This window comes from Terrapene carolina, unplaced genomic scaffold, assembly GCF_002925995.2.
Source record: "Terrapene carolina triunguis isolate 2854851 unplaced genomic scaffold, T_m_triunguis-2.0 Scaffold212, whole genome shotgun sequence".
NCBI classification, from domain to species: domain Eukaryota; kingdom Metazoa; phylum Chordata; order Testudines; family Emydidae; genus Terrapene; species Terrapene triunguis.
This window is the reverse complement of record NW_020664563.1, coordinates 4,930,412-4,956,510: the sequence shown is the minus strand read 5'-3', so window position 1 is coordinate 4,956,510 and position 26,099 is coordinate 4,930,412. Positions and strand designations below refer to the sequence as shown.

The 26,099-nt window shown below is 40.3% G+C and overlaps 1 protein-coding gene across 1 annotated transcript in view; it reads left to right on the top strand.

Annotated features, from left to right (window-relative positions):
- The first annotated feature begins 1,478 nt into the window (after positions 1-1,478).
- LOC112107416 (SUN domain-containing ossification factor) overlaps positions 1,479-26,099 on the top strand; it is a 78,355-nt gene continuing 53,734 nt past the window's right edge. Inside the window, exons 1-3 of the mRNA XM_026656114.2 lie at positions 1,479-1,545; positions 21,597-21,702; positions 24,691-24,801. Coding sequence (XP_026511899.1) covers positions 1,481-1,545; positions 21,597-21,702; positions 24,691-24,801 — 282 coding nt within the window. The 5' untranslated portion in view covers positions 1,479-1,480. The remainder of the gene's footprint in view (positions 1,546-21,596; positions 21,703-24,690; positions 24,802-26,099) is intronic.

The following is a 26,099-nucleotide window of genomic DNA, read 5'->3' as shown; positions in this document are numbered from 1 at the left end:
TCCCCCTCCCGCCAGGAGTGCCGCCAGCTTTTCTGCCGCCCTAGGCAGCGGAAGGTCCTGCCTCGAAATGCCGCCCCCCACAGAGGTGGTGGAAGGTCCCGCCGCTGAAATACCCCTGCAGTCGCCGCCCTCCAAATTGTAGTGCCCTAGGTGACCGCTTAGGTCGCCTAATGGGTTGCGCCGGCCCTGCCTCCCGCACCCCAACCCCCTGCCCGGTTAATGTGAGTGAGGAGGGGGGAGAGTGAGCGAGGGGGGGGATGGAGCAAACAAGGGGCGGGGTCTCTGAGAACGGGTGGGACAAGATTGTTCAGTTTTGTGCGATTAGAATGTTGGCAACCTTCGTTCTATTCCCAGCTCTGCCATTGGTCTTTTGGGTGCCTTTGGGTGACTTGCTTCCCCACTCTGTGCCTCAGTTTTCCCATCTGTAAAATTGGGTTAAAGCATGGGCTGGACTGGGTAAAACATCCTTCAGCCCTATGACTAGAACAGCATCAAGGCCCTGGAAAACTACAACTCCCAGCCTGTACCGAGAATCTTGGCCAATGGCTGCCAGCCTGAGGGCTGCAGCGATGCCTGCTGGCATTTGTAGTTCTAAATGGGATCCAGCCGAGAGCTACGGTGTCCCGCGGACTCGCTCACCCAACCTATTCTTGGGTCACAAAACCTCTCGCTTCCCCCCCGCCCATCCTTCGCAAGCCACTCCTTTATTTTGCCCAGGATCAGGAACGTTCACCTTCGGGGACCTCAGCTCCCACCAATCAGGGCTCAGCTTTCTTGGGGCAGCCCCTACAGAAAGCCTGAATATAACTAGGTCAATACTGCTACCAATCGCCTGGAATTTTTTATAATTATTTTGTAACTTATTTCGCGTATCTGTATATTTTTGTTGTCACGTCTATTATTAATTCTTCTAAAGACGCCTAAACCGGTCCTAGCTTTAGGGAGGGCACCCCCAGTTCGCCGCTCTCTGAGAGGGAACGATGCCGAGAGAAGACTACGACTCCCAGGGTGCGAGGGGCTTTTGAAGAGGCCCGTCCGTTTTATAGTCCAATCACAATGGGCGTTCTGACTGCGGGCCGGGGATTGTATCGAAGTGGCCTCTCTGAGCCAATCACTGTGAGGGGAGGGAGGAAGCCATCGAATGCGCAGGGCCAATTGTGTTCTGGCGATGGGTGGAGGCGTGGTTTATGTGTGGGGGGTGACGTGACGCGTCTTCTTCCAGCTCAGCGCGTGAAGGGGGGGACTTGGGGGGAGGGTAACGGCTCCGCTGGGTCTGCTCGCACCGCGCTGGAGATCGCCTCGAGACAGGGGCAGCGGCTGTAGCGGCTGGGCGCAGTCTCGGGGCGGCGGCGCGAGTGTCTGAACCCCCCGCGAGGCTCCGTCCCCCGGCCCGGCCGGCTCCGCCGCTCTCATCCCCCTCGGCAGCAGGCGGGAGGATGTGCCGCCGCCTCCTTGCCGGGGGAGGCAGAAGGGGGAGACGATGAGGAAGCCGCCCCGCCGGCTCTTGGCCCTGGGTTCCTGCCTCTTCTTCTGCTCCCTTCTCTGGTGAGTGGGTCCCTGAGCCCCGGGGGTGGGGGCTGAGCCGGGCTGGGAGGGGCGGTGGTCTCACACCGACTCCTCTTTACGCCGGACTCTATAGCCACTCCGAGCACTCCCCCATCCCGAGCCCCTTCCCAAATGGAGCATGGGGGTTGCATCTGTTGTGTATGGCGGACTCCCCACTCCAGTGGGGCCCTGGCTATGGGGGGTGACCTCCCCCACCTGTGCTGTGTATGGCAGGCTCCCCACTCCAATGGGGCCCTATAGCCCTTGGTATGGGGGGTGCCTTCCCCCACCCATGCTGTGTATGGCAGGCTCTGCCACTCGCATGAGGCCCTATAGCCCTGTATATGGGGGTCATCCTTCCCCACCTGTGCTGGGCTTTCCCTGCTTCTTCCTGGTCTTATAGCCCTGGGAATTACGGGTGTCTTCCCTTGTGCTGTTTGGTAGAATTCTCCACTCCCATGGGGCCCCGTAGCCTGGGGGGTTGGGGTGGCCTCCCCCCCCGTGCTGTGAGTGCTGGGTTCTCCTGCTCTCAGTCACCCAGGTTTCCAGAGGAGGTTTCCTTCCAGTTAGTCTCTCCTTTCTGTGGCGTGGATACCTCTTCCCACAAAGATCCTGTGCTGCCCCCATGACCTCCGGTGACAGGTGTGTTGACTTTCCTTCTCGGGGACACTGCGTTTAAATTGCTGTACCAAAAAGCAAGTCCCAATAATCAACTCCTATGTCTGCTGCATTCACGGTGGCAGGAGGAGCAATGCTAGTGTAGTTTAGAAAGTGCTATGGGGGACTTTTAGGATGGAAGACCTCGTCTAATCACAGAATGGGGTTGCGTCCCTGTTGCAGCTAGGGCTGAGCTTAATGGGTTACAAAGTGATTTAAGATCCTTGCTTGGGAAATATGCAGTATGCATGGGAAGGTATCTCTTCTCCTCCCACCCATTGTTTGCTTGAGGTGACCAGGAACCATCACCCCTTGTGAAGTAATTGACTGTTGTGTTTTTTAAACTCTGTGGAATTCTGCGAGTGACTTACAGCAATGTTTCTCATCCTTTTTGATACCAGGGACCAGCTTGCTGCCTTCCTAAACTGTCAGGAAAATCTCAGAGACCGGCACCGGTCCACGGGCTGGTTGTTGAGAAACACTGACTTACAGTACTAACTTTCATTTATCTATCTCACTTTTCACTTTGGCTGAATATCATTGTGGTGACCATGTCCTTTGACAGGGCTACCATATTTTCTTCATAGCCTGTTTGTAAAGAGTTTTGTGATCCTATGGCACCACCATCCTCTCAATACCTTAGTGTCATCTTCAACTCTGCTGCCTCTCTAGACCACACATTTAGTCGGTTTCAAATTCTTCCGGTTTCTTTCGCTAACATTTTTGAAATCCAGTTTTTCTTCTAAATTCATATTACTAAAACTCTCATCAAGGTCTGTATCTTCCATCCAGGCTACTGTAGCCTTTTTCCCCTCTGGCTTTCCTGACACCCATTTCCCACTGTGTGCCCCCTTACTCTTCAGATACATTGCAGCTAAAATAATCCTGTTTTGTTTTCTGATCATGTCACCCCCTTCATCACATCAAATGTCTTTTTGTCTTTAAATTTTAAAATTGTGCACAACATAGCCTGTCTGGTCTTCAAATCTTTGTGTCACATCCTGACCTGTTTGCTGTCAATTATGCCAGCCTCTATTTTTCCCCACAAGCACCTTTGTGCTTGCTTCTTTATGCATGGAATGTACTTCCTGAACTAGTCTGTAAAGCTTCTTCCATTTCTTTCCAAGTCCTTGAGGTCCACTTCTGCTGTAATGCCTAAGATAAGGTGCCAACCAATAATGACTAGACAACTGACTCACAGGGACTTCTAAATTTTTTTTTTTTTTAAAGCTGTGTATATATGTGGCCTGTTAATGTGATCTTGCTATTTCCTTTGGCCTCTCTTCTGTTGTTCCAACAGTGTCATCTTGTTCTATATTATTGTAAGCTTTTGAGGCAGGGACTGTCCTTCTGCTTTTTTTTTTTAAGTGCTATTGCTATGTAGAAGATAAAATAATCTTGAAGCTGCAAACAGAAATAAATAGGAAGCAGCAATACATGTAGAGAGAGAATGGGGTAGACTTCACAGAAACCTGTGGAGAAGGTGGTAAATGCACACCTCATGTGGGATTTTACTGAATGTTGAGGGAAAGTGAGAGAATTTGGGGACGGGATATTTCCATGTCTTCCTTTCCAGTTTCATAAATAATCACTGGACTGACTTAGTCGCTTGCTTGTCACATTTCACGTATGACTGCCAGAGGAGTGTCACTCTGTAGCCTCCTCACATTGATGCCCCCAAAACACCCAAAAAGCACACGTTAGAAGTTCTTTAAGAAGTTGCAAACTTATGTTGAAGTAAGATTTTTTTTGGTATATATTTTTGCTGCCAGTCAATCTTGTAGACAGTTACTGTCGGTATGAGCTCTTGGAAGTTATCGCCAGTGGATCATTGCTTTCATCTTCCTCTGAAATCTATTTCATTTTGGTTACTTTTTTGAAGGATAACTGGTGATGCCGGATTCTCTTTTAAAAACAAATTACTTCTTAAACCACTGAGCTTCACTTTTTGAAAAATCTTAGAATGAAAAAAAATCAATATAGCATTTTTGTACTAAAACTGTAAGGGGGTTCTCTACTTGAACAACCTACAAACATTTAGAGAATTAACAGGGCAATTAACAGGCATTGTTGTAAGAGATCACAGTGCACAGAGTGCTTCATTGTGTAACATTGTAAATATTTTGCTGCTTGTGAAAACAAACATTAAGTATCTGTAAATGGACAATACAGTATGATTAATAGCTGAGGGTCCAATCCTACAGTTAACTCCATATGGGTGGACTCGTGGGTAGCTCCTTGAATTGCATTTCCCCGGGGGCATGGGAGTCAGCCTGAGAAGTCAATTGTATGATTGGGGTTCAAGGTTTCTAACTCTACCAGAAAGCATTGAGGCAAACTGTACTAATAGCTTAAAGCATTTCTAGCACAAATCTCTCAGCTCATCCCTTTTTTAAGGTTGTGGGGTGAAATTCAGTAAGAATCTAGCAAATAGTTTAGGTTGTTGGAAGATGAGAATTGTTATAACCATGTTTAAACATTCAGTTGCCATTAGCTTTTCATACACAGATTTGACCTATCGAGCAAAACTGTAATGGGGTGTTTTAATTGTTTCCACAGGGGTTTTTATCCATTAAACAATTAAGATACTTAATAAAAGTAGAATAATTTCTTCTTCCTTTCTTGCATACGTGCATTAATCTTCTCAGTGTCATATTTGGAGCTGATAACAAATTAAGTGTTCCAAAGCTGTAATCCGTTAATAATGGAACAGGTTGTCCTCATAAGTTCCCTGCATTTTAAGAATAGAGCTAGGTTCTTTTATTAGTGACTATTATACAAAAGGTCACAGCAACTTTTTATCTATTCCATGGTAGAGTAAGAAAAGTTAGGATCCCTTCTTCTTGGTTATGAGTGCCAAATTCTGCAGATTACTGAAAAGAAATGTGCTGTTTTTGTATCATAAGGCAACTGTTAAATTCCACTAGATTTTAGTTTGGGGGGAAACTTGCTCTGAGATTTGTTTTGTTACCTTTTATTATCTCTAAAGCATTTGAGGATGGACAAATTCTTCTGTCAGGCAATATGCTGATCAGTCTTGGAGACTGTACTTTAGTTTCTGTCAACTTCAGCTGTAAAATTGCAGACTCTTTACTATCCCAGCTTGCTCCAACACTGTTCTTGGTGTCTCTTTTTAAATAGTCTAGATCAGTGGTTCTCAACCTAATTAGCATTGTGGGCCGCATCCAGTAGTACTTGTATGGCCTTGTGGATGTGACATGGACCACAGCTCTGTGCTGATCAGGCTGCAGGTTGAGAACTGCTGGTCTAGATGTGGTAAGGAAATAAGATTGCATACAATTCTCATTCTTTTAAAATATTTCTCTGAAGTGAACTTTGTGTTGGTAGAAGGTGCTTGTTGGGCAACAATAGAGATTAAAATACTCTGTACAGAACAGCAGCACAACTTTCTCCAACTCAGTCTTTCAATAAACCTCTCAGACCTGAAGAGCTGAGAAGTAAATCTCCAGTCCTATTACCTCTGTAGCTTGTCTACTGAAACTACACACTGGCTTTAGTTGTGGTATAGACACTTGATGGGTAAGAAATCCAAGAATACCAACTCTCATTTTCCTACTAGCCACCAAATAATCCTCTGATATTTAAGGGACACCAGTTTTGGCTTCAATAAAATGACTAGATTTCAAGTGTCTGCACACGTGCCCGTGAGTTCTTATGCCAAATCTTGTGGTTCTACAATCACATTTCCTAGTTCATTTAAAAAAAAAAAAAAAAAAAAAAAATTTCTATGAAAAACCTACACTAACAGAGCATGACTGTTTCTACATGGGAAAGTAACAATGAAACGGACTACAACAAATTATCAGATATACAAAGGAAACTGGGAAAGATCTTATTATTTTATTTCTGTTACCATGGTTATAAGACTTTTAGCCCCTATAGATATGGCTTACAGCCATTCAGATTCTAACAGTCTCACTCTTTAATTGGACTTCCTTAGTTCTCCTGGGTCAGCTAGATAATTCCTGAGTTTGAACCAAATTAAATTTTACTTGAAAGTGTTTTTACCCATTCCCAGCTATGGATTCAAGAAAGCTAAAAGAATCTAGAAAAATTTCAACGTTGGTATTCTCATATTTCTTGTGACTTGGCCATTCGGGTGCTCATTATGCACCTAATTTTACATTTGTGATCCTCCTACAAACTTGTTTATTTATAGGGATAGTTTTTCTTTTAAAGATACAACTATCTTCTGTATTAAAAGTCAGTGGAGCAATAAAGGTCCATAATTTATGGGCCAGCAACTAAAACAGGAGTATCATTAATCCAAAAAATACAAGAAAATTAAAGTGTTATGTTTTGGAATGCCATCTGGGCATAAAACTTTGAGGCAAAATGCACAAAGTACTGCTAAAATATAGAAAAATTGCATCTTTCTAAAAACGAACCTGGATCAAGGGCATACTGTCCCTGGTAACTGATGAGAACAGGATGTTTGGATGGTTTTAGAGACCTGCTTTTGATGCCAGGCTTCCATGTCCCATCAGTAATCAAGGGCAATATTAAGGAACTAAGTTTTAGGAATACATTCCTCTAAAAATATATATGTTGGTATGGGTCACAGTTCCGATTACATGAAGCATTTGTCAGGCAGTCCTACGGGATGTGGGATATGTGTAAAGGATGTTGTGTGTTTGCAAAACACTGTTCTTTGGCCCTCTGTGTAACCTCAGAAAGCATTCAAAGTGTGTATCATGCTGAACTTAATGCTTAATGGTTTGGTTTTCTGCAGAGCCAATTAAATGGTGCAGCCCCGAAAGCTTGGAGATCACTTTGGGGTTCTTCGATACTTAATTGTATAGCACTCACTGCTTTGTTTGAATTCAGACTATCTTTGATAGCTATTTAAACACTAAAGAAACTGGTATAAATTGTTTTGAATCCAGCTTTTGTCCACTACTAATAGCATTTTCAGAAGCATTGTTGGACCTCAGGTTGATGAATGAAATGACTGTTGTAATCTGCACTTCTATAGCACCTTCCATCCCAGAATCTGAAAGTGCTTCACATGTCAGTTTAGCTACAAATCCATATGAAGCAGGTATTACCCCATTTCACAGGTGTGGGGAGAGGGAAAATGAAGCACAGAGAGGTTAAAGGCTTTTCCACATTAGGGATTTTGGTCCTAGTGTAGCTATGCTGGTTCAGACATCCCCACTGTAGTTGTGCTACACCAGTTGAAAGCAGGGCTTTCACCCCCTGTGAGTTGTTGTTCAGTAGGGAACAATGGAAGCATGTCTACATATCTATGCTGGGGGATTGCACCAGAGAAGCTACATTGGTGCCAAAATCCCTACTGTATACAAGCCTGAAATAACTGGTTCAGGGTCAGTGGCATAGCCAGGAATAGAACCCAGGTGTCCTAACTCCCAGTCCTGTTTACTAAATACAAGATAATTCATCCTTCCCTTCCTGTAACAAATTAATTACATGAAAACTCATTATGAACCTTAATATTCAAGTTGAACTAAAATACTTTCCTCCCTAGTTTTCTTGCCTTTTATACTAACAGTCAGTCTTACTGTCACAAGTATATAAGGTTACATGGATTTGTATGTTTGCTGGTTTATTAGAAGCTTTCATAACTGAAATAACTATTAGGGGAAAAAATCTCAAATCTTGATGGTCTAAATAATAAATGGCAAAATTCCTTCTATTGCTGCCAGTCACAGAGGCTACCAGAGATGCTGCACCAAGTCACACTTTCCCAAGAGGATACACTGCAATGCCTGCATAGAAGTTGTTAATTGCTAGTTTTGTCTTGTACAGCAGCTCAAACTTGCTCTCTTGTCACAGATGGAATCAGGCTCTAGCCAAACTAGTTACCACAGTGGTGGGAATTCTTCATTAGTGGGTCAACTGTTGCAAGCTAAATTGTAGGGATGAGGGAAGCCCCTCTTTCTCTTTCCCCCCCCTCCCCCCCGTGTACTATGGATGAAATTATTCCTCATGCATCAGTGATTGGAAGAGAGGCTGGGTAAAGTGGCAGAAGGAGATTTTGCTGCATGTGTTTAGTGAATCCAACTCACATGGATCTTTCCTCTCCTCTCTCATTTGTCCTCTTCCCTTCCCCCCTCAAAAGTCCTGAGTTAGGGATGCGCTCTGTGAGGCTCAGTGACACCCTCCGAATATGTCTACACTGCACTAAAACTGGCCTGTGTCAGCTGACTCTGGCTTGGGATGCAGGGCTATAAAACTGCAGTGTAGATGTTCAGGCTTTGGCCGGTCCCAGAGCCTGGGCTCCAGCCTTAGTCCAAACATTTACACTACAGTTTTATAGCCACACAGCCTGAGTCCCACAAACCCGAGTCAGCTGAAACGGGCCAACCATGCAACCATTGCAGTGTAGACATACCCTATGTGAGACTCGGTGCCACCCTGTATTTGAGGCTCAGTGTATGAGAGGCTGTCAGAAGAAGAGACAGACCAAAGATAGGGGATAGTAGGAAGCTCACTTTCCGGAGTGTTCAAAGCAACTCTACAATTCCCTGTTTCATTGTTGGTTTTTTGTTGGTGAATTGGAATAGGCAGTAATTGCAGCAGGCTGGGTCTCTCTTCTGGATAGAGATTGTAACATTTTAAATTGTATTGGGGTTCAGGATTTTTTTTTTGTATTTCATTTAAATCTGTTCATAAGACTTCTGCTGTAGTACTAAAATGTTTAATAAATCAAAATAAATTACTTCATACCTTTTGTGGAGAAACATTTTATGAAGAAACAGACTTAGGCACTCAGTTTTATATATTCAAAACCTCTCTTTCCATCTGCTGACTTCTAAAGTGAAATGCATGTTCTGTGTATAGAGAACTTTATTGTGGAGGTGCCAATTGTGGCTCTGTAGCTAAAGATGAGTATTTTTTAATTAAAGCAGGGATTTGCATACTATTAGAATCTGAATTTACCTCTTGATGCCTACTTTGGCGTATGTTTTTGGAAAAAAGTCATGCAGGTTTTCATTGTAAGCCCTATTTTTATTCCACTCTAAATCCCTCAAGGAGGTCCTTTGAGTTGAAATGTTGCCTATATTTCCTGTGGGTTTTTATGGTAACTTGAAATGAATTGGACAAGCAGTTTCTGATGTATTGTGTGTTTTTTTTTGTTTGTTTTTGTTTTATTTTTTTTGTAAGTTGTCTTTGAAAATTATTCAACTACATCTTTGTCATGTAATATCTCAAAAGTGGCTTGTCCTAGAAACTTCAAATTTGTTTATTCAAGGTATGAGAGAATCCTACTTAAATGGAAATGCAACCCTGTAATTATAGTCACTGCCATTACTCTGTGAGACCCTGCCTGTTGCAAAGACATGTCACCTTCCAATTCCTGGCTTTTTACTCTTCTTTAGCCTTCCCTGCAGGTGGTCTATTGCTCCTCAATTCTTTAAACTGCTGTTTATTCTGCCTATTGTAATCTTTTCCTTCCCCCCCCCCCTTTGGTTTTGTTTCAATGAAAACACATAATGGCTAAGGAAAAATACTTCATCTTTATTCTTACTCCTAATCTGTCCTTCAGTAAAGCCATGTTTCTTTTGAAATGGGCAAGATATTATAACTATTAGTCTGGAGTAAAATATTCCAAATTCTGCTCTTGGTGGTCTGCTTGGAGAAATTAGTGGCTTTTGGAGAATGCAGGCTAGAACACTTTTTAGTTTAAAACAAGGTATTATAGAACCTGAGATCAGTGAAAACATTCCCATCTTTTTAAAATCTAATGAAAATAAGTTAATTAGGATTTGAACACTTCAGCATTGTGTTAGTGCAGGAGAACTAGGAATGTGAAACTGAGTACAAACAAAAATGAAACTCACTAATTAATCTTAATTTTCCAGGATGCAAAAGTCAGAAAAATCAGCATTAATGGTAAACATATTAAAAATATTTATCTAGGAGTGTTTTAATAAAAAGATAACAATTTTTAACTTGACATTGTCCCTTCAAACTATTTTCTGTCTAAGCTTGCATCACTTAAAAAGGACTTTTTTTAGCCTAAAAGCTTTTCTACTTTTAGCCCCATAAGATATCATAAACTTCCTATCCTGAAATGACCTATTATAAATGAGAGGTGGGCAAACTACGGCCCACATCCGGCCTGCCAGCCGATTTAATCTGGCCCTCAAGCTTCCACCTGGGAGCGGGGTCTGGGGCTTGCCCTGCTCCCATGCTCCAGCTGAGGAGCGGAGTTGGGGGCTGCTCCGTGCATGCGTGCCACAGCTCCCGGAAGCAGTGGCATGTCCTCCCTCTGACTCCTATGTTTAGGGGCAGCCAGGGGGCTCTGCGCGCTGCCCTGTCCGCAGGTGCCGCCCTCACAGCTCCCATTTGCTGTGCACTGCGGCCAATGGGAGCTGCAGGGGCGGTGCCTGTGGACCGAGCAGCACGCAGAGCCATCTGGCCGCACCTCTGTGTAGGAGCCGGAGGGGGGACATGCTGCTGCTTCCGGGAGCTGCTTGAGGTAAGCGCCGCCTGGAGCTTGCACCCCTGAGCCTCTCCCCACGCCCCAACCCCCTGCTCAAGCCCTGATCCCCCCCTCCTGCCTTCCGAACCCCTCAGTCCCAGCCCAGAGCCTGCACCCCCAGTCGAAGCCCTCACCCCTCCCGCCCCCTGAACTCCTTGTTTCTGGCCCCACCCCCCATGCCCCAACCCTGATCTCCCACCCGCCATCCGAACCCTTCTGTCCCAGCCTGGAGCATCCTCCTACACCCCAAATCCCTCATTCCCAGCCCCATCCCAGAGCCCGCACCTCCAGCCAGAACCCTCACCCCCCTTCTGCACCCCAACCCCAATTTAGTGAACATTCATGGCCCACTGTACAATTTCCATACCCAGATGTGGCCCTCGGGCCAAAAAATTTGCCCACCCCTGTTATAAATCCATTATATAAAGTGTCTGGCTGTTATACAGCATAGTTTTATAATGATTTTCAGACAAAAATTCTTATTCACACAGGTCTATGGTAGAATCCTGATAATAACCATGTTTTAACATTGCTGCTGTTTGCCATTTCTGCTTCCCGTGTGGACAGCACTGAACAGATAATGGCTATTCTACCCTTGTTCTTGAATAACTTCCCCCAGGTAAGGGAACTGTTTTTAACATAGGTGTGAACTTTCTGCCACCACAGCTATGCTGGCTGGTATGAATGAAGCATAACTTTAACTTTTTAAAGAGAAACTCTGTTCTTTGCTTGATTTCAAGAGTTTTAAAAATATTTGTTATCCACAGCTAATGGCACACCTGGTGTTTGCACAAACTTGTGTTTAAAAACCCCAGTGTGGGAGATGTGGGGGAGTAAGCATCAAAGCCATGTGCTTCATTACCTTCCTGTATTCTGCACAGTCCACATAAGGCTTTGCTGTTTATTTTTTCCAGCCAGAATGCATTAGTAGCATTTATGTATTTTTAATTTAATCCATCCACAAACTGTTCTATTAAGATGGTAAAATGATCAGGTAGAGCCTCTTTACAGTGTCACATTTAGTGTCAGGACACTGTGGTAAAGACCTGTGAAGACTAGGGTCTATATATTTAAGGAGTGCCCCAATTCAAACACTTTAAAGGGGGACCTGGTTTTCAGAGCGTCTGTGGTCTGCACTTTCTGAAAATGTGGCCCGTTTAAGGTGTGTGAAGTGGGACACCGAAACACTGTAGACACTCTTGAAAGCTTACGTACAGGGCTTTAGTATTATTTCATAACAGGGTTCTAATTTTGTATTGGTGTAGTCCACACAGGAGACAAGCCCACTCAACACACAATTACATCACAGTAAATTTTGCTGTGTTGGACAAGGATGATTAAACTAGATAGTAGTAGTGAATGAAGACTGATTATTTCTATGTTTACTTTGCAGACCTTTGTTTTGTTTTTATCATTTATATGCATTCTAATTTGTCTAGTAACTTTCTGTATTTTTTTTTTTAAAATTTTAAGCTACACTAAGATTGAGAGTTCTTGATGCAAACTTACCTGATTTGCAAGATCTGATCTGCAGAAACAGGATATGCTCACTATTTTTGTGCATATGAATCCAGTTCTGTAAATGAAATGAAGAAATTCCTTTCTTTCTGAAGAACATTCTGGATGGCAGGATTTAAAATATGAAAACTTTTTGCAAAAGAAAAGCATAGTTGAGCGACACCGCCGAAAGTATATTCTGCTTTGACCTATTTTTCATCAGTTCCAAGCTAGAAAGTAATGAAATATTTTTGTGTTCTCAAAACAAACAGTGAAATGCATTGTGGTAAAGAACAGAGATTTTACTTCAAGCAATATGTGTAGATTCTTATCTTGTAGCATCCTTACTCATTTTGATTCTGTATATTTTGTGCTTACTGTTTTCTCTCAAAGGCATAGTCATTTAAACTGATTCTCTTGTTGTAGCATCCTGCTCTGTAATAGTAGCAACTAGCTTTCTAAATCATTCAAAATTGTTTAATCAATCAAAAAGTTAGCTTTAACATTTCTCCATTGTGTGGTAGAAATGAAGTGTGGATAAACCCAAAACACTTCTGTAGGAATAAGAGAATGCTGTGTCTCATTGTATTTGAGTGAGATGGGATGAAGATGGCCATTTATAGTACCAGAGGTTTTTTTTTTTTTTTTTTCTCCTCTGGGAGTATCTGCCTTTGTTCCATGCTTCAGAGGGAAGCAGAGTACCTCTTACATTTTTTAAATTGATTGCTGTCTTTCTTTGCTGGCACACTAGAAGTGCTACAGCCACGTTGAGAGCCCAGTCTTCTGCCTCTGTGTAGGCAGATGTAGGTTCCTCAGGGCTCTTTCTGGAGGGCCTCCTTTCTGGGTGGAATTTTATGACACTCTTCTCCCTCTGCCAAACAACTTTAATAAAGATATGGTCCATTTGACAGGACTAAAGGGGAACCAGGGAATTTCCCTATTTAGTGTCTTGTCAATACACTAAAATGGAATGTTGAGCTCATGGGGACCTCTGTTGTTTGGCCTGCTTAGCTCATCGCTCCTGTAGACTCTCCCCTCTAATAACGGAGCTGGTAATGGTAGCTTGTGGAGTTTTGGGGGCCAATTTAAAGCAGAATTTGGCTTTACAGTTTTTCCACTTCGATTTCCTGCTGCTTCTAAGCAAGGCTGAGCATGGTTTCAAGATTCAAGTAACAGATGAGTCAAATTGTAAGGAAATCTCCAATTTTTGAGACTCCTGCTCCCTCTCTCTGCTTCTGTGATTGTTATAGAAGTTAGAAATCTAGTTTGTTGCTGCCTTTCCCAGTCACTCTTTTCAGGGCTTAGCCAGGGATTTTCTCCTTTGAATAAGTGCTGTCTGCCACTCAACCAGGAAGTCCCAGGTAATTCTATATTTAAGCAGTGTTTTTGACTCTGAGGGACCCATCTTTTCCAGTTCCTCAGGCAAAAATCTTAATGTCCAGAAACCTCGTAGAAAATCCAGACCCTGTTCCTTGTCTTCCACCCCTCACCCCCGAGTAAAGCTCCGAAATGGTGATCATTCCTTTCTTTTTAGACACCTTAATCCTCCAAGACCACATCAGAAGTAGAGAGCTTTAAATAGCCTCTTTTTCTGAGGAGTTGACTAATCATCACAAACATTACTCCAAGTCATTGTCATTGGAAGAGGGCAAACTCTCTGAATCAAATTGATTTTACTCGACTTCCTTCCAGATTAGGACCATTTCAAAATGAAGGAAGAAACAGTGTTTCCCCCTCATTCTAGAATCTCTGGAGAAGATTGTGTTGGACTACTTGGAGTCCACAGACACACATAGGTCCACTGGTAAGGCCATTAATGTCAATTTGAGCACTAACCATGGGTTGAAATGGAGTGAAAGATATTTATAGGTCAAGATGACTGTATCATGTTAAATAAAACTAAATACAAGCTGCAGTGAAAGTATACCAACTAGATTAATTCAGACTAAAAACTATTTAATTTTAAGGCTTCTGGTGAAGTCACAGAATTGTATGGCAATAGGATAAGAGGATGTTATATGGTGCCTATCTCATCATCCTTAACAATGGGTGGGTTTAGATTGAACTGATGCTAAGTTTATGGGCTTATGCCTTTATCTAGTATGTGGGAAGACCCTGGAAATAAGTTTTCTGATGGCTATCCTTGATTATACTCTGTGCTTCATGGCCCACTGCTTGGAGTTGCCTCTGTACATAGGTCTGATTTTAAATTGTGTTGAACAAGTTCATGCTTTAAGTTCCAAATCTGATATGCTTCTAAAAATGAAGCCATTTTATTATGGGGAAAGTCGAGAAAATTTGTCCGTAACAAGGTGTAGTGGTTCATGTTTTATGGGTAGATATCAGAATGTATTGGCGTAAGAAAATATCCCTTAAAAAGCAGTTTCGGTTTTCTTTGTAGAGGAGGTCCCTGTAGTATAATTAATAGATTCATCTCCATGGTGCCATCATGGATGCTGCCATCAGATAATTATGTTTATGTGGGTTCCATTTACTTCTGGTTAACTTGTAACTTATCAAATTCACTTCCACTGGCTGCTCACTTGGTGCTAACTCCATTCATTATTCTAATGGTGTCTTCAGATAATAGTCTTCTGTATCAAGAATAACTGCTACCTTTTTAAATGACTTTAAATAATGAGGAACTTATTAAGAGCTATGTTTAAAAAACAAAACTGTACAGTCTGCTAGATCAACATCAGTTTCAAAGTCACTCAGATTTTACAAACATAACATTCTAATACATTCTTGGTTTGTTATGGATGCCAAGCTGTCAATGGAACACTGCTAAATTACAACATCACACATACTATTTTATTCAGAAGTGATGAGCAGATGTTTTTTTCCTTCCCCTTCAGTAAAGGAGAACAGCACATGCCTATCGTATGAAGGGTAAAGTTTTTGTCTTGTAAGCTTGGGCTAGCAGCCAAGACTTGGATGTGTATCTCTTCTTAACCTTAGGAATCCAGTGGGGCATCCAAGAAAGTCATGTGTAGAAATATACCAATGAAAATGCCAGATCATTCTTTATCAGATTTAAATAGCTTCTGTTGCTGTCGTCATTGAACCATCTGTAGCAAACTTGAATGATCACATTAAAAACTTCTGCAAGGTCGGAGACTCTCTTAGAAACAGTGACTTATTCAGAGAGAGAGGGTAAATCTTGGTGCAACAAGAGAAGTATATAATAAGGACAGGGAATGATAAAATCTGAGTATTGACTAGAAAGCCTTAATGTCCAGATAATCTGAAAAAGACTGGTAGTCGTTTTAGCTATTTTGTTACTCATCAATCAGTGTGGAAATACATGTTTGAAACTATCTGCACGCTAATACATAATAAACAATAGTGTGGCATGTTTGGCCTGAGGCAAAGGAAGTACTGACATTTGAAGAGGCATTTGCATTATGGAACTACTTAAATGGGTTTGCTGTGTCTTGGACTGGTAGAGCTGCAAATATTCTACGAGTTAGCATCTTGGATTTTATTGATTTTTATATTCTGTGTATAAAGACTTGACAAATATGCATCCATATATGTAGTAGTTTACTGATAGGCTATAGTGTTTGGCAATAACAAAATGCTATGAGAAGTCTATTCTATGTGCAAAGCACTGAAATAGAGTAGAAGGAAAAATGGAATCATGGTGCGGATGAGAAGAGTAATAGAAATGGGACAGGGTCAAACCTGTAACTAAATTAATTGCCTAACTTTAGCGTGGGTTGGTTTTTTTTTTCTTTTTTTTTTTTTTCCAGCTGCCAGTCTGGTTAACTGTACTAATAGCTGCATGGAACTCAAACTCAAACTACTTCCCTAGAATAGAATTCCTCTCTCCTTTAAAAAGGGGCAAGATTCGCTTTTGGTCAAACAAAACAAATAACTCCCTGCAGAAATGGATTCTATAAAATTTTGCTACTGATTACTAGAGCAGAAGGGGACTCTCAGTATAAGATTGTATGCCAAATATACTCTGTCTCCAAGTCTAACATCTGTTAACCAATGTTTAGAAATATCTGCTTAGTTTTCTTTATATGAACATTGTTTAGTGGCATATTGTACTAAATCAACAGGAAGCAGACTTTACTTTGCCCTGTTCTTGAGTGGATGTTTAAAATTAGGGGGGAGGGATACTACAGTGGTTTGAGCGTTGGCCCACTAAATCCAGGGTTGAGAGTTCAATCCTTGAGGGGGCCGTTTAGGGATCTGGGGCAAAAATCTGTCTGGGGATTGGTCCTGCTTTGAGCAGGGGATTGGGCTAGATCTCCTGAGGTCCCTTCAAACCCTCATATTCTATGAATTAGAGATTTTATAGAGAGCAATAGGTTAGAATTTTGGGTAAGAGGAGAAAGGTAACAGATGAAGACTTGGGCCAAGAAGGGGCTAGAGACAGGCGGAGGGTAGAATAGCTGCCCCATTTCAAAATTCTCTTCTGCATGTCTTTTTAGGTGGTCTTCTTTAGAATCTTGTGTGTGTGTGGGGGGGTAGATTGGAAGTAGGGGATATCTGCAACATAAAGGCAAGATTACTCAGAATTTCAAATTAGAAGAATGATTCTGCCTGTTTGATGTGCCTGAATTATAGTATTGTAATGTTAGTAGAACTGAAATGTCAAAACTGCAGAGGTTGATGATTGTATATAGTGAAGCAATAGTTGGGAACATAAATATTTTACAAATTGTTTCTTTTAGATCTTTGCGTTTCTGTAAATTACTTTAACTTAAACACCACTTGTGTCAATAATTTACTCTCTTGTCTATTGTATTGTTGAAGATTTTAGTACTATTTTTAGAATAAACTTAATCCTCAACCACATAGAATCATATTCATTTTAAAAACAAATGAAAACATACTTGTAAAACTTGTTTTGATGGTTGTCACACATTTATATACACCTTTCTATGGTTTTTAGCTTCTCTAGCTTATGGGTGTCAAAGCTGTGGCTTATATGCATGTGGGGTGTTTTAAAAAAATTCCCCTTACCTCTTGTGGAGGGGGAAAAAAGTAGGTTGTGATTTGTATTTTAATAAGTTAAATCAAGCTGCCTAGTTTAGGAATTTAAAATGTCCAGCCCCTGGTTAGTAAAGCTGATTGCACATTATTAACTATCTGTTCCATAGATGCAGTACTCGTGGGGGAATTCTGCGCTACTGTGTTCATAATTAATGAGCCATGCACATTTTTAACTTTCTGTGCAGAAAAAAGCTTCTGCTGAAATGTTGTTGCAGTTCCGTCTTTTGCCCACCAGAGGGCACTGTGGCAACAGAATGCAGCAACCGATCCCAGTCCGATAAGGAAGGGAAAGAGCCTGCCTTCTTCACAGCACCTGTCAGGCCAGGTTAGAGGGGGACAAAAAACTGTTCCATGCTTTTCCCACTCATACCCAACAACCCTCCAAGTTCACACCCAGGCTCCTTCCCAGCCAGCAATTTACTTCCCTCTCCCTCAGCTCCTCCGTTATCCCTGACTCTTACAAGCCTTTGCACTGGTTCTGAGGGGTGCGGGAAATACGGTTCTGTATTGTAGTTTAAATGAATTATTACTCAGAGTTCTATATTAATATATTAAGGACTCTATTTGTCAAACATTTCCTCAATCTTTTTTGTTGTCTATATTGTTACAGACATACTTGCTGACAGATTTTTGAAATAAATGACCAAAAATAATTGAAACTGGTGTGATTATATTACTGTTTTGACAAATAAAATATGCAGAATTTTAAAATATTGTGCGTAGAATTTTTATTTTTTTGTTGCAAAATTCCCCCAGGGATAATGCATTTACATTGCTATGCATTGTCTATTTTGTTAAGCACAAGCCATCATGGACACTACTTTTATTACTGCACCCTATTTTAAAAGACATAGTCCACAAATGTAGTAGGAAAATTGCTGCTTTTCATTCTGACAGTTCACAGAAGACCTCAGCTGAGTCTGCAACTGCAGTCAAAAAAACAAACAATGTTGGAATGTCTAAGAAATTAGATGGAAAATACAGAATATGTGATTATATAGATCAGTAGTTCACCCTTACCTAGTGTATTGCGTGAAGTACTGGTCAACCCATCACAGGAAGGACGTGGCAAAATTGGAGGGGGTTCAGAGAAAGGCAACCATGATTAGGATTCTGGGAGAAAATGTCTTGAGTACTTACTTCAAAAAAGAGAAGAAATAAGGGACTTGATTAACAGATCGATTTTTCAACTTCAGATTGTTTTAAACAGGTTAGGAAATGCCAGACGTACAGTGCAACCTTAATTCTTCTCCCTTGCATATTGATCCGGTGCCTAGAATGAGGCAAGGGTCCTGTGGAAAGAATATGATTGTGTAATTAAGCCTGTATTATAATTTTATGTACATAAGGAGTCAGAACAAAGTTTGTGTGGGCAACTGTAAATCTTGCATTTCCTATCTTTTGACTTTGCAGTTTAAAAAACTTAACGTTTTTGTATGCAACTTCCTTTTTTATAGAACAAAACAAACTGTTCTGTGCAAATGTCACAACCCCCTGTTAACGCATCATAAGCAGAGTTTGAATCCTGAACCTTCATCTCTGCAGTGCAGATTACCACAGTTTGAGCAAAAGAACTAACTGAATTAGCTGGCAGGAGGGGAAGGTTATTTCCAGAAGTGTGGTGGTGCGAACAGACTGCTGGGTTTTGGATGTGATTGGGTGCGAGATTCTAACCTGGCCCAGTTCTCCCTCTCTCCCACCATGCGCACACACACATACTATGGCAGCTTCCACAAGTTTGCCAGTACTATATCTGCTACTGCTTTAGCAGTAAGGTGAGCCTGGCCTTAGAAGGCACTGTATCAGAATAATAGACAAACATTTTCTTTAGGAGTGCAAGGGGAAGAAAAGTGATAGTGATGTTAGCAGTTTCTGTCACGCAAAAAACAAAATTTCAATAAGTCAAAGAAAAGCCACTTCTTTGGTACCAGGGCATTTCCCCTGCCAAATATCAAAGATCTGCTACAAACAGTAGAGGTGTGAAGTTTGTCAAAGATCACAAAAATCTTTTATAATTGAAAGTGTTAGGCAACCTAAATATAGGGATCACTTGCTGCTCACCTTACAATAATGAATAGAATAGAGGAGCTAAAAGTGATCTTCCATTCTCTCCCTCTCACCACAAGAATAAGGGGGAGGGATTCAATGAAATTGAGGGCAGCAAATAGAAAACTAATTACATATTGTGTAGACTTATTCTTTATCTGTAGAATTAATTGCCACATTGGGAGTATAAACTGTTTAATAAAACTAATATTGTTCTAAAAAGTGCTATTTTTAAAAAATCATTTGAAACAATGTTAGCCAACTTTTAAAAAGAAATTTCTATTATAACATGGAAACTGAGCTCTCATTACATATGGCTTGTAGGCCCAGCTTGGTTTCCAGGCAGCTCTCATTCCCACTACCACTTCAGAACATTTTTCACTCTGTTTAGGCATTTATATAGCCACCTTCACCTTTGAGTGCCTCAATTCTTTCTGAGCTAATAGGTTCTCCATCTAGCTCCTGAGCTTGTCCCTCAAATATAGAATTTTATGTAAACCAAATCATATCATCTACCTTTTGGTATCCAAGCCTAAATATCTTTCTGTACCAAGCATGTTAAAGGGAAATTTGCATTTATACATCTAGAAGATATAGCACAAAGGGCTCATCAAATTTTCTCTATCTACTTGGATCAGAACAGCTATTGAGCATATCGTCAACTAACAAAATTCCTCCTGTAGGAGCCAAAGGTGCAACTCCCTCATGAACCAACCCCCCCCCCCCCCCAAAAGCCTTATACAAGCACATATGTGAAGCCACTATCTGGTTTACCATATATTGGTTCACTAAGCTCTATAAAGCTTGGGCTTTTCTTTACCTGACAGAGCTTTGTTAGCATCCTTCAGTTTGCTCTAAACTTACAATATATACTTTATTTATATTTTCAGTTTGTGTGGGACAACAGAGCCTGTTTTTATGTATGGTAGTTATCCTCTTTATTGATCATTAGTGTTTGCTACTGCCCAAGGGTATGTATTGTCAGTTGATCTGTGCATAGGAAAACTTCAGTTTCTGACCTGTGACTAAAAGGTAAAGAAATTTCAAATTTTAGAGAGGAGTGTATCCTTTTAATGATAGCTAGTCAGTATCTTGTCAACTTCCATTCTGTGCTTTTTGTTTTCCGGTGTTCAGCTCTGGAGGCATCTCCTTAGGCTGTTATTTCATTCAGTTGGTGTGCTAAGGGAGTTTTTTTTTCTGTGAAGTATTAAAAAATATCAGGTTTCAGAGTAGCAGCTGTGTTAGTCTGTATCAACAAAAAGAACAGGAGTACTTGTGGCACCTTAGAGATTAACAAATTTATTTGACCATAAGCTTTCGTTGGCTACAGCCGAAGAATCCGATGCATCCGAAGAAGTGGGCTGTAGCCCACGAAAGCTTATGCTCAAATAAATTTGTTAGTCTCTAAGGTGCCACAAGTACTCCTGTTCGTGTTTTTTTTTTTTTTTTTTAAATATCAGATGCCTTTATAGTCAGGTGTGTAGGAGTTCCCTACTGCACAGTGCCCATAATCACTGGATTTACCATTTTGACAAAGTAAGTTACAGATAAGTAGTTTTCAAAAGAACATTTTAGTTTCTTATCAAAAAATCTGAACTTTTTGACGAGAGGCTTTTTATCTCTTGATCAGAAAAATTCTGCATGTTCTGTTCAGGCCAGTACTCTGTACTACTATGAGATTGCATCTGTCAATGCCACATCGTTTGACTACAATCCTGAAGGTCATGGGTTCAAATCTCACTCGATCTCATACTGAAAAGCCACCTCCAGTTTACCCAACTGCGGAGTGGATACCTGATCCATTGGGTTAGGGCAGTCAAAGGTGGTCGGACATGATGCTCGCCACATCACTCCCTTGTGTACTGTTGGCTATGAAATTAACTGTTTTAGCCCGATGGGCCAATGGCTTGGGGGAACTTAGACTTTGACTATTGTCAGTCTAGTTTAGAATGTAATATTGTAGGTGCCCAAGTATTGTACACTTCTAAGAGGAATAGAACACCCTGAGCCACTAAGCACACTGATGGCACTGCACAAGAAATGAGTGGATTTTGGTCTATAGACTCCACTTCTTAATTTACAAATCAGTCAGTAAAAAGTCTGAGTGTATTTCAGAGCTAACTTCCCAGTCCATCATGCTATGAGATTAGTTCTTAAAACTGAAGTGAGATTCCTAGCACTGCTTGCAAAGGATCATCAGTAACCTAACAAAAGTGGTGTGTTCTTTTTTGTGTGTGTGGTGTCTTTTTGTTTTTGTTTTTTTTAAATATATCCAGGTATTTTATAGGAACAAACAAAAATCTGTGTATTTATGTATGTAAAGTGAGACTTAGATTTTTAGTTCCTGGTTTGTCTGTGTTTTGTTTAACAGGCTTCCCAGCTGGCATGTTTTTTGTAAAGAGAACCCTTCATCTACATTGCAGTACTCTCCAGATAATTATGCCCTGGCAAATGAGGATGAGAACATCCAGGAAAAGGTACAGTGGAGATTTGCATATTTTTCAGTAGATGGGCTTGATATCACATGACTAATTGCAAAGCTAGTGGTGGTCCTCATTTTAAGATTGGTTCTCAATCAGTGATTTAAAAAATATGTACTGAATGCTCCAATTAGCTAAGGTGCTAGGGTCTAGTCATCTAGAAAATCTACTTTAACTTCCACCATGTCCCTGTCTCTTAGATCATGCAATGTCCAGGCTCACTGTAGTTTTGCCAGCTTGTGCTCTAAGTGATGCACAATCAGGGTGGATTTGATTTAAATCATGATTTAAATCACTAGTCAGGAAGACTCGGTTTTCTACATAAGTGCATTCTTGTTGGTTGTTATAACCTTAATACATAGTCTTCACAAATCACAGATAGATGTAGATTTCATTTTTAGAAGGTACACACTATACATTTTTAAACAGTGATTTATTTTGAAAACATTTCAGATTAGTTTTACAGCTATATCAGAAAATGAATGATTGGTTATTTCATTTACCAAAGGTAATTGAAGCAGATATTTATGAAGTCATTGGGAGGTGAACTATCTCCAATTCAACAGGTTAATCATTAATATTTGGAGGATTTTCTTGCCATGACGTATTAGGAGGAGAACATCACCAGACAACATTTAAATTGTCTTATTTAACTAAAACAACAACGTTAAGTATTCTGGATTTTTTTCTTCAACAGCAAACATATAATATTTTAACAAAACAAGCAGATGTCCCTCACTTCTCTCATTTATCTCCAGACTTCTTCTCCTTGTCCAGATCTATTCCGCCCCCAGCCATTTTCCATTCATTGAACTTTTTGAAACTTTGCACTTTTAGAGAGAGGTAAGGGATTGACTCTGTGTACACAAATTAAGAGGGACATTAGAATTGAGGTCTGTTATTTCTCACCTCTACATATGTATTTATTTATTTATTTTTGCTGTTAACAAGCATGTTATCCCTGGAGGCACACATCTACAGTTTGAAAACTGCAAAACTAAGCATCTCTGATGGTATCTTCTAGCCTGAGCACTGAGTCCCACTGGGTAGATAGAAAGATTAACCTAAATCTATACAGAAGCCTGTGGAACCCCATAAAATTGGGTCCCTAATCCATGAACTATTGGAACTCATTTACAAAACTTTTCTTAAACATTACATGAATATATTGTCTCATACTATAGAATTAAAATTTATAATCACTATTACATTACAGCTCAAAGATATCTCATCATGGATCTTAATTAAAACTATCTTTAGATTTTTTTCCTCAAAAAGCATTTTATCAAAAAAAAATCCGATTTAAATAAAAAAAATCTGTTTTTTAAATCATTGATTTTTATCCACCCTGTGCACAATCCTGCAGTTCTGATGACCTCAGCTGGAAGAATACAAGATCAATTTTAAAATGAGCAAAACTACACAATCATAAAAAATGGGACTTGTTACTAATCTTTCATACCCCAGTTTGATTTTATGGCTAATGTAATATGCCCACATCACTCAAAGAAGAAGCCAAGTGATCTGTAGTGGGGCTTGAGTTTGTGAAACCACCCTTGTACACTTTGTACTGATTTTTCTGATAACCACCTTCCCCCTCATTAGGATGCTTATTTGTTTCAGAAGCAGATGTCTAAAATTTAAACCTAGAGATTAAACTCATTCCACCAGATCCAAAGTATCTTTTGTAGCTTGTTTAAGAAATTAGTGTGTGTGTGTGTGTGTGTGTGTGTGAAGATGTAATTTAGAGCTGTTGATGCTTTAGCATATTACTCTTGACTGGGTCTCCAGAACTCTTCAATTCAGGAGGGCAATCTTGCAGGTTTTGACTAGCCCTCCTTTTAGAGGAATTTCTGCTAGTTAATCTTTCAGGAGTGGGGATCTGAGTGGCAAATACTTGAGAGAGGTCACTTACCTGAAAGTGTGCAAGATTAATTTCATATGCAGATCCATACTTATTTTCCTCCTTTTCTGGAGTCTGTCTTAACCAGCTGAGGGTTAGTTAGGAGCTACAGTTCATTATATAGCCTTGCTTCTCCTTGTGTATTCAGACATTTAGCACGTTTAGCCTTCAGAATCACTGATTTTTCAAATGGGTCTTATACAATGAGGGGCATGCATTTCCCAAGCTTGTGAATATGTACAGACTATATTTCAAATAACTGCAACTATAGGTAAACAATTTCTCAGATATGGTTCAGCCAAGAGTGTAACTTCCCGCATATGTAGTCTCTAAATTATTTTCTGTATGAGAAGTTGTACCAGTTTAAATCTATCTAGTTGAACTGACACAAATCCCTAACAGACACACTTAAGCAGTCTTAACAGTTTCTTAAATCTGTTTATCTTGTGTCAAATTAAGCTAAACAGATTTAGGCCACATTATAGTGGCATGTCTATGGCACCATAGCTGTGCCAGCATAACTCCATAGTGTAAATGTAGCCTACAGCAGCAAATAGGGTTTTTCCATCACTGTAGAAACACCACCTCCCTAAGTGTTGGTAGCTAGATCAACAGAAGCATTTTTCTGTCAGCCTGGCTGCATCTACACCAGGATTAGGTTGGCATGGTTACAGTGCTCAGATGTGAATTTTTCACACCTCTGAGTGCTGTAGCTATATCAACCTAAATCTTAAGTGTAGACCAGGCCTTAAGGAAATGTTAAATTGGTTTGTGTTTTTTAGTGTAAACCCCTTAATTGAACTAAAATGATTTAAACTGGTGTGACTTTTCTTGTACAGACAAGGATTTAAGAGCATTTAGCTTATATACATTAGCGTGTAAGACATGTCTCTGGATGTTCCATAACTCAGCTTGTTTTCTTTTGTTGGATCTAGAATTCAGGTATAGAAAGGTAAAATACTCCAAGGTTTGTCTCAAGACCAATAGTGGGAAAGTGTTTTTAGTAGAATTAAATTGATTAAATTCAAGCATGGTATGAATATTTATTATCCAATTGTTTTTTTTACTTTATAATGTACTAGGAGGAAACAGGCAGACCCATTGGAACAGAGTCTTTATTACATGTGGACTCAAATATACACAGTTATCCTGGAGAAACTGATTTACTTGATGACTGCACAAAAGATGACCAGGCAAGCTTTTTCATTCGTTTGTCATTTGGTGCATTTTTCAAACATTTTATGGCTTTGAGCTTTTCATTTGTGTGTAGAGGTTTTATAACTATTTATTTATATTGTATTTTACTTGCATGGAGATATTGGGCACAGAGCTGCTGGAGGTGTCATTTTTCAGATGGGAGAAAAAAAACAAGGACCAACACATTTTATTAATGTCCAGCATGTATAATTTTTAACAGTGAGGGTAATTGACTGTTGCACAACTTACCAAGGATGTGGTGGATTCTCCATCACTAGAAGCTTTTAAATCAAGATTGGATGTCTTTCTAAAAGATGCTCAAGCACATAACTACTTGTTTGGCTAGAAACAGGAGTCACTTGGTGATATTCTATTGCCTGTGTTATGTAGCAGCTCAGACTAGATGATTGTGCTGGTCCCTTCTGGCCTTGAAATCTATGAATCTGTAGTACTTTCTGCCTACCTAAATTCCCTCTGCACTTTCAATTAGATGCAGTATTCTTCATTTTCTAAACAGCTTTTACATTCCATCTTTCAGATGGCTGCATTTCAGTGGAGAGTGCAGGATTGTGTGTAATAAAGTACTTTGAGAACTTTGTATAAAAATTACAGTTTAGAGAGAAGTTATTTGATTTCTGTTGAAACATACCTCATACTTTCTAGGGGTCAAAAGACAAAGTATACTAAAATATTTAACTCTGCGTTCCAGGTTCTAGATATAATTCCATCATAAATCCTTCCCAGCCTCTTTGTGTTTAGAGTAATGACTCAAGCTAATCCAATTGATGAGTAGGGGCGCTTGGTTAAGAGTACTATCTATTCCTGAAGGAAATACTCTGGTCTGTTTTGCACTTACCGCATGCACACCTACAAATGTATTTTACAGTTTATAGTTTTGCATGGTGTAGCCAATGTGATTGGGTAGCTAAAGGACTAGGAGTTAAAACCAATGGAAAGCTATTTATTTGAACCTCATTTTGTTTGTTTTCCTGTATGAAAAATGTGGCTAAAATACTTGCATCTCAACTGGGATGTTGTCAAGGTTAATGTTTGTATTATGTGTTGAAACCTTGGGATAAAAGCTTTAGGTAGTATAAATTATTTTTGCACTTAATGTGAGACCTCAAACATATTCCTGTTCCAATATAATTAAATTCAATTGCTTAAACATTTATTTATTTTGTAATGGCATTATTGGTGTAAACAAAGTGGTATAAATTCTTGTTTTGGTGAAATGTATTAAATTTTTTAGAAATATAGCATTATTAGGAAAAATTTTCTAATTGTATTGTTG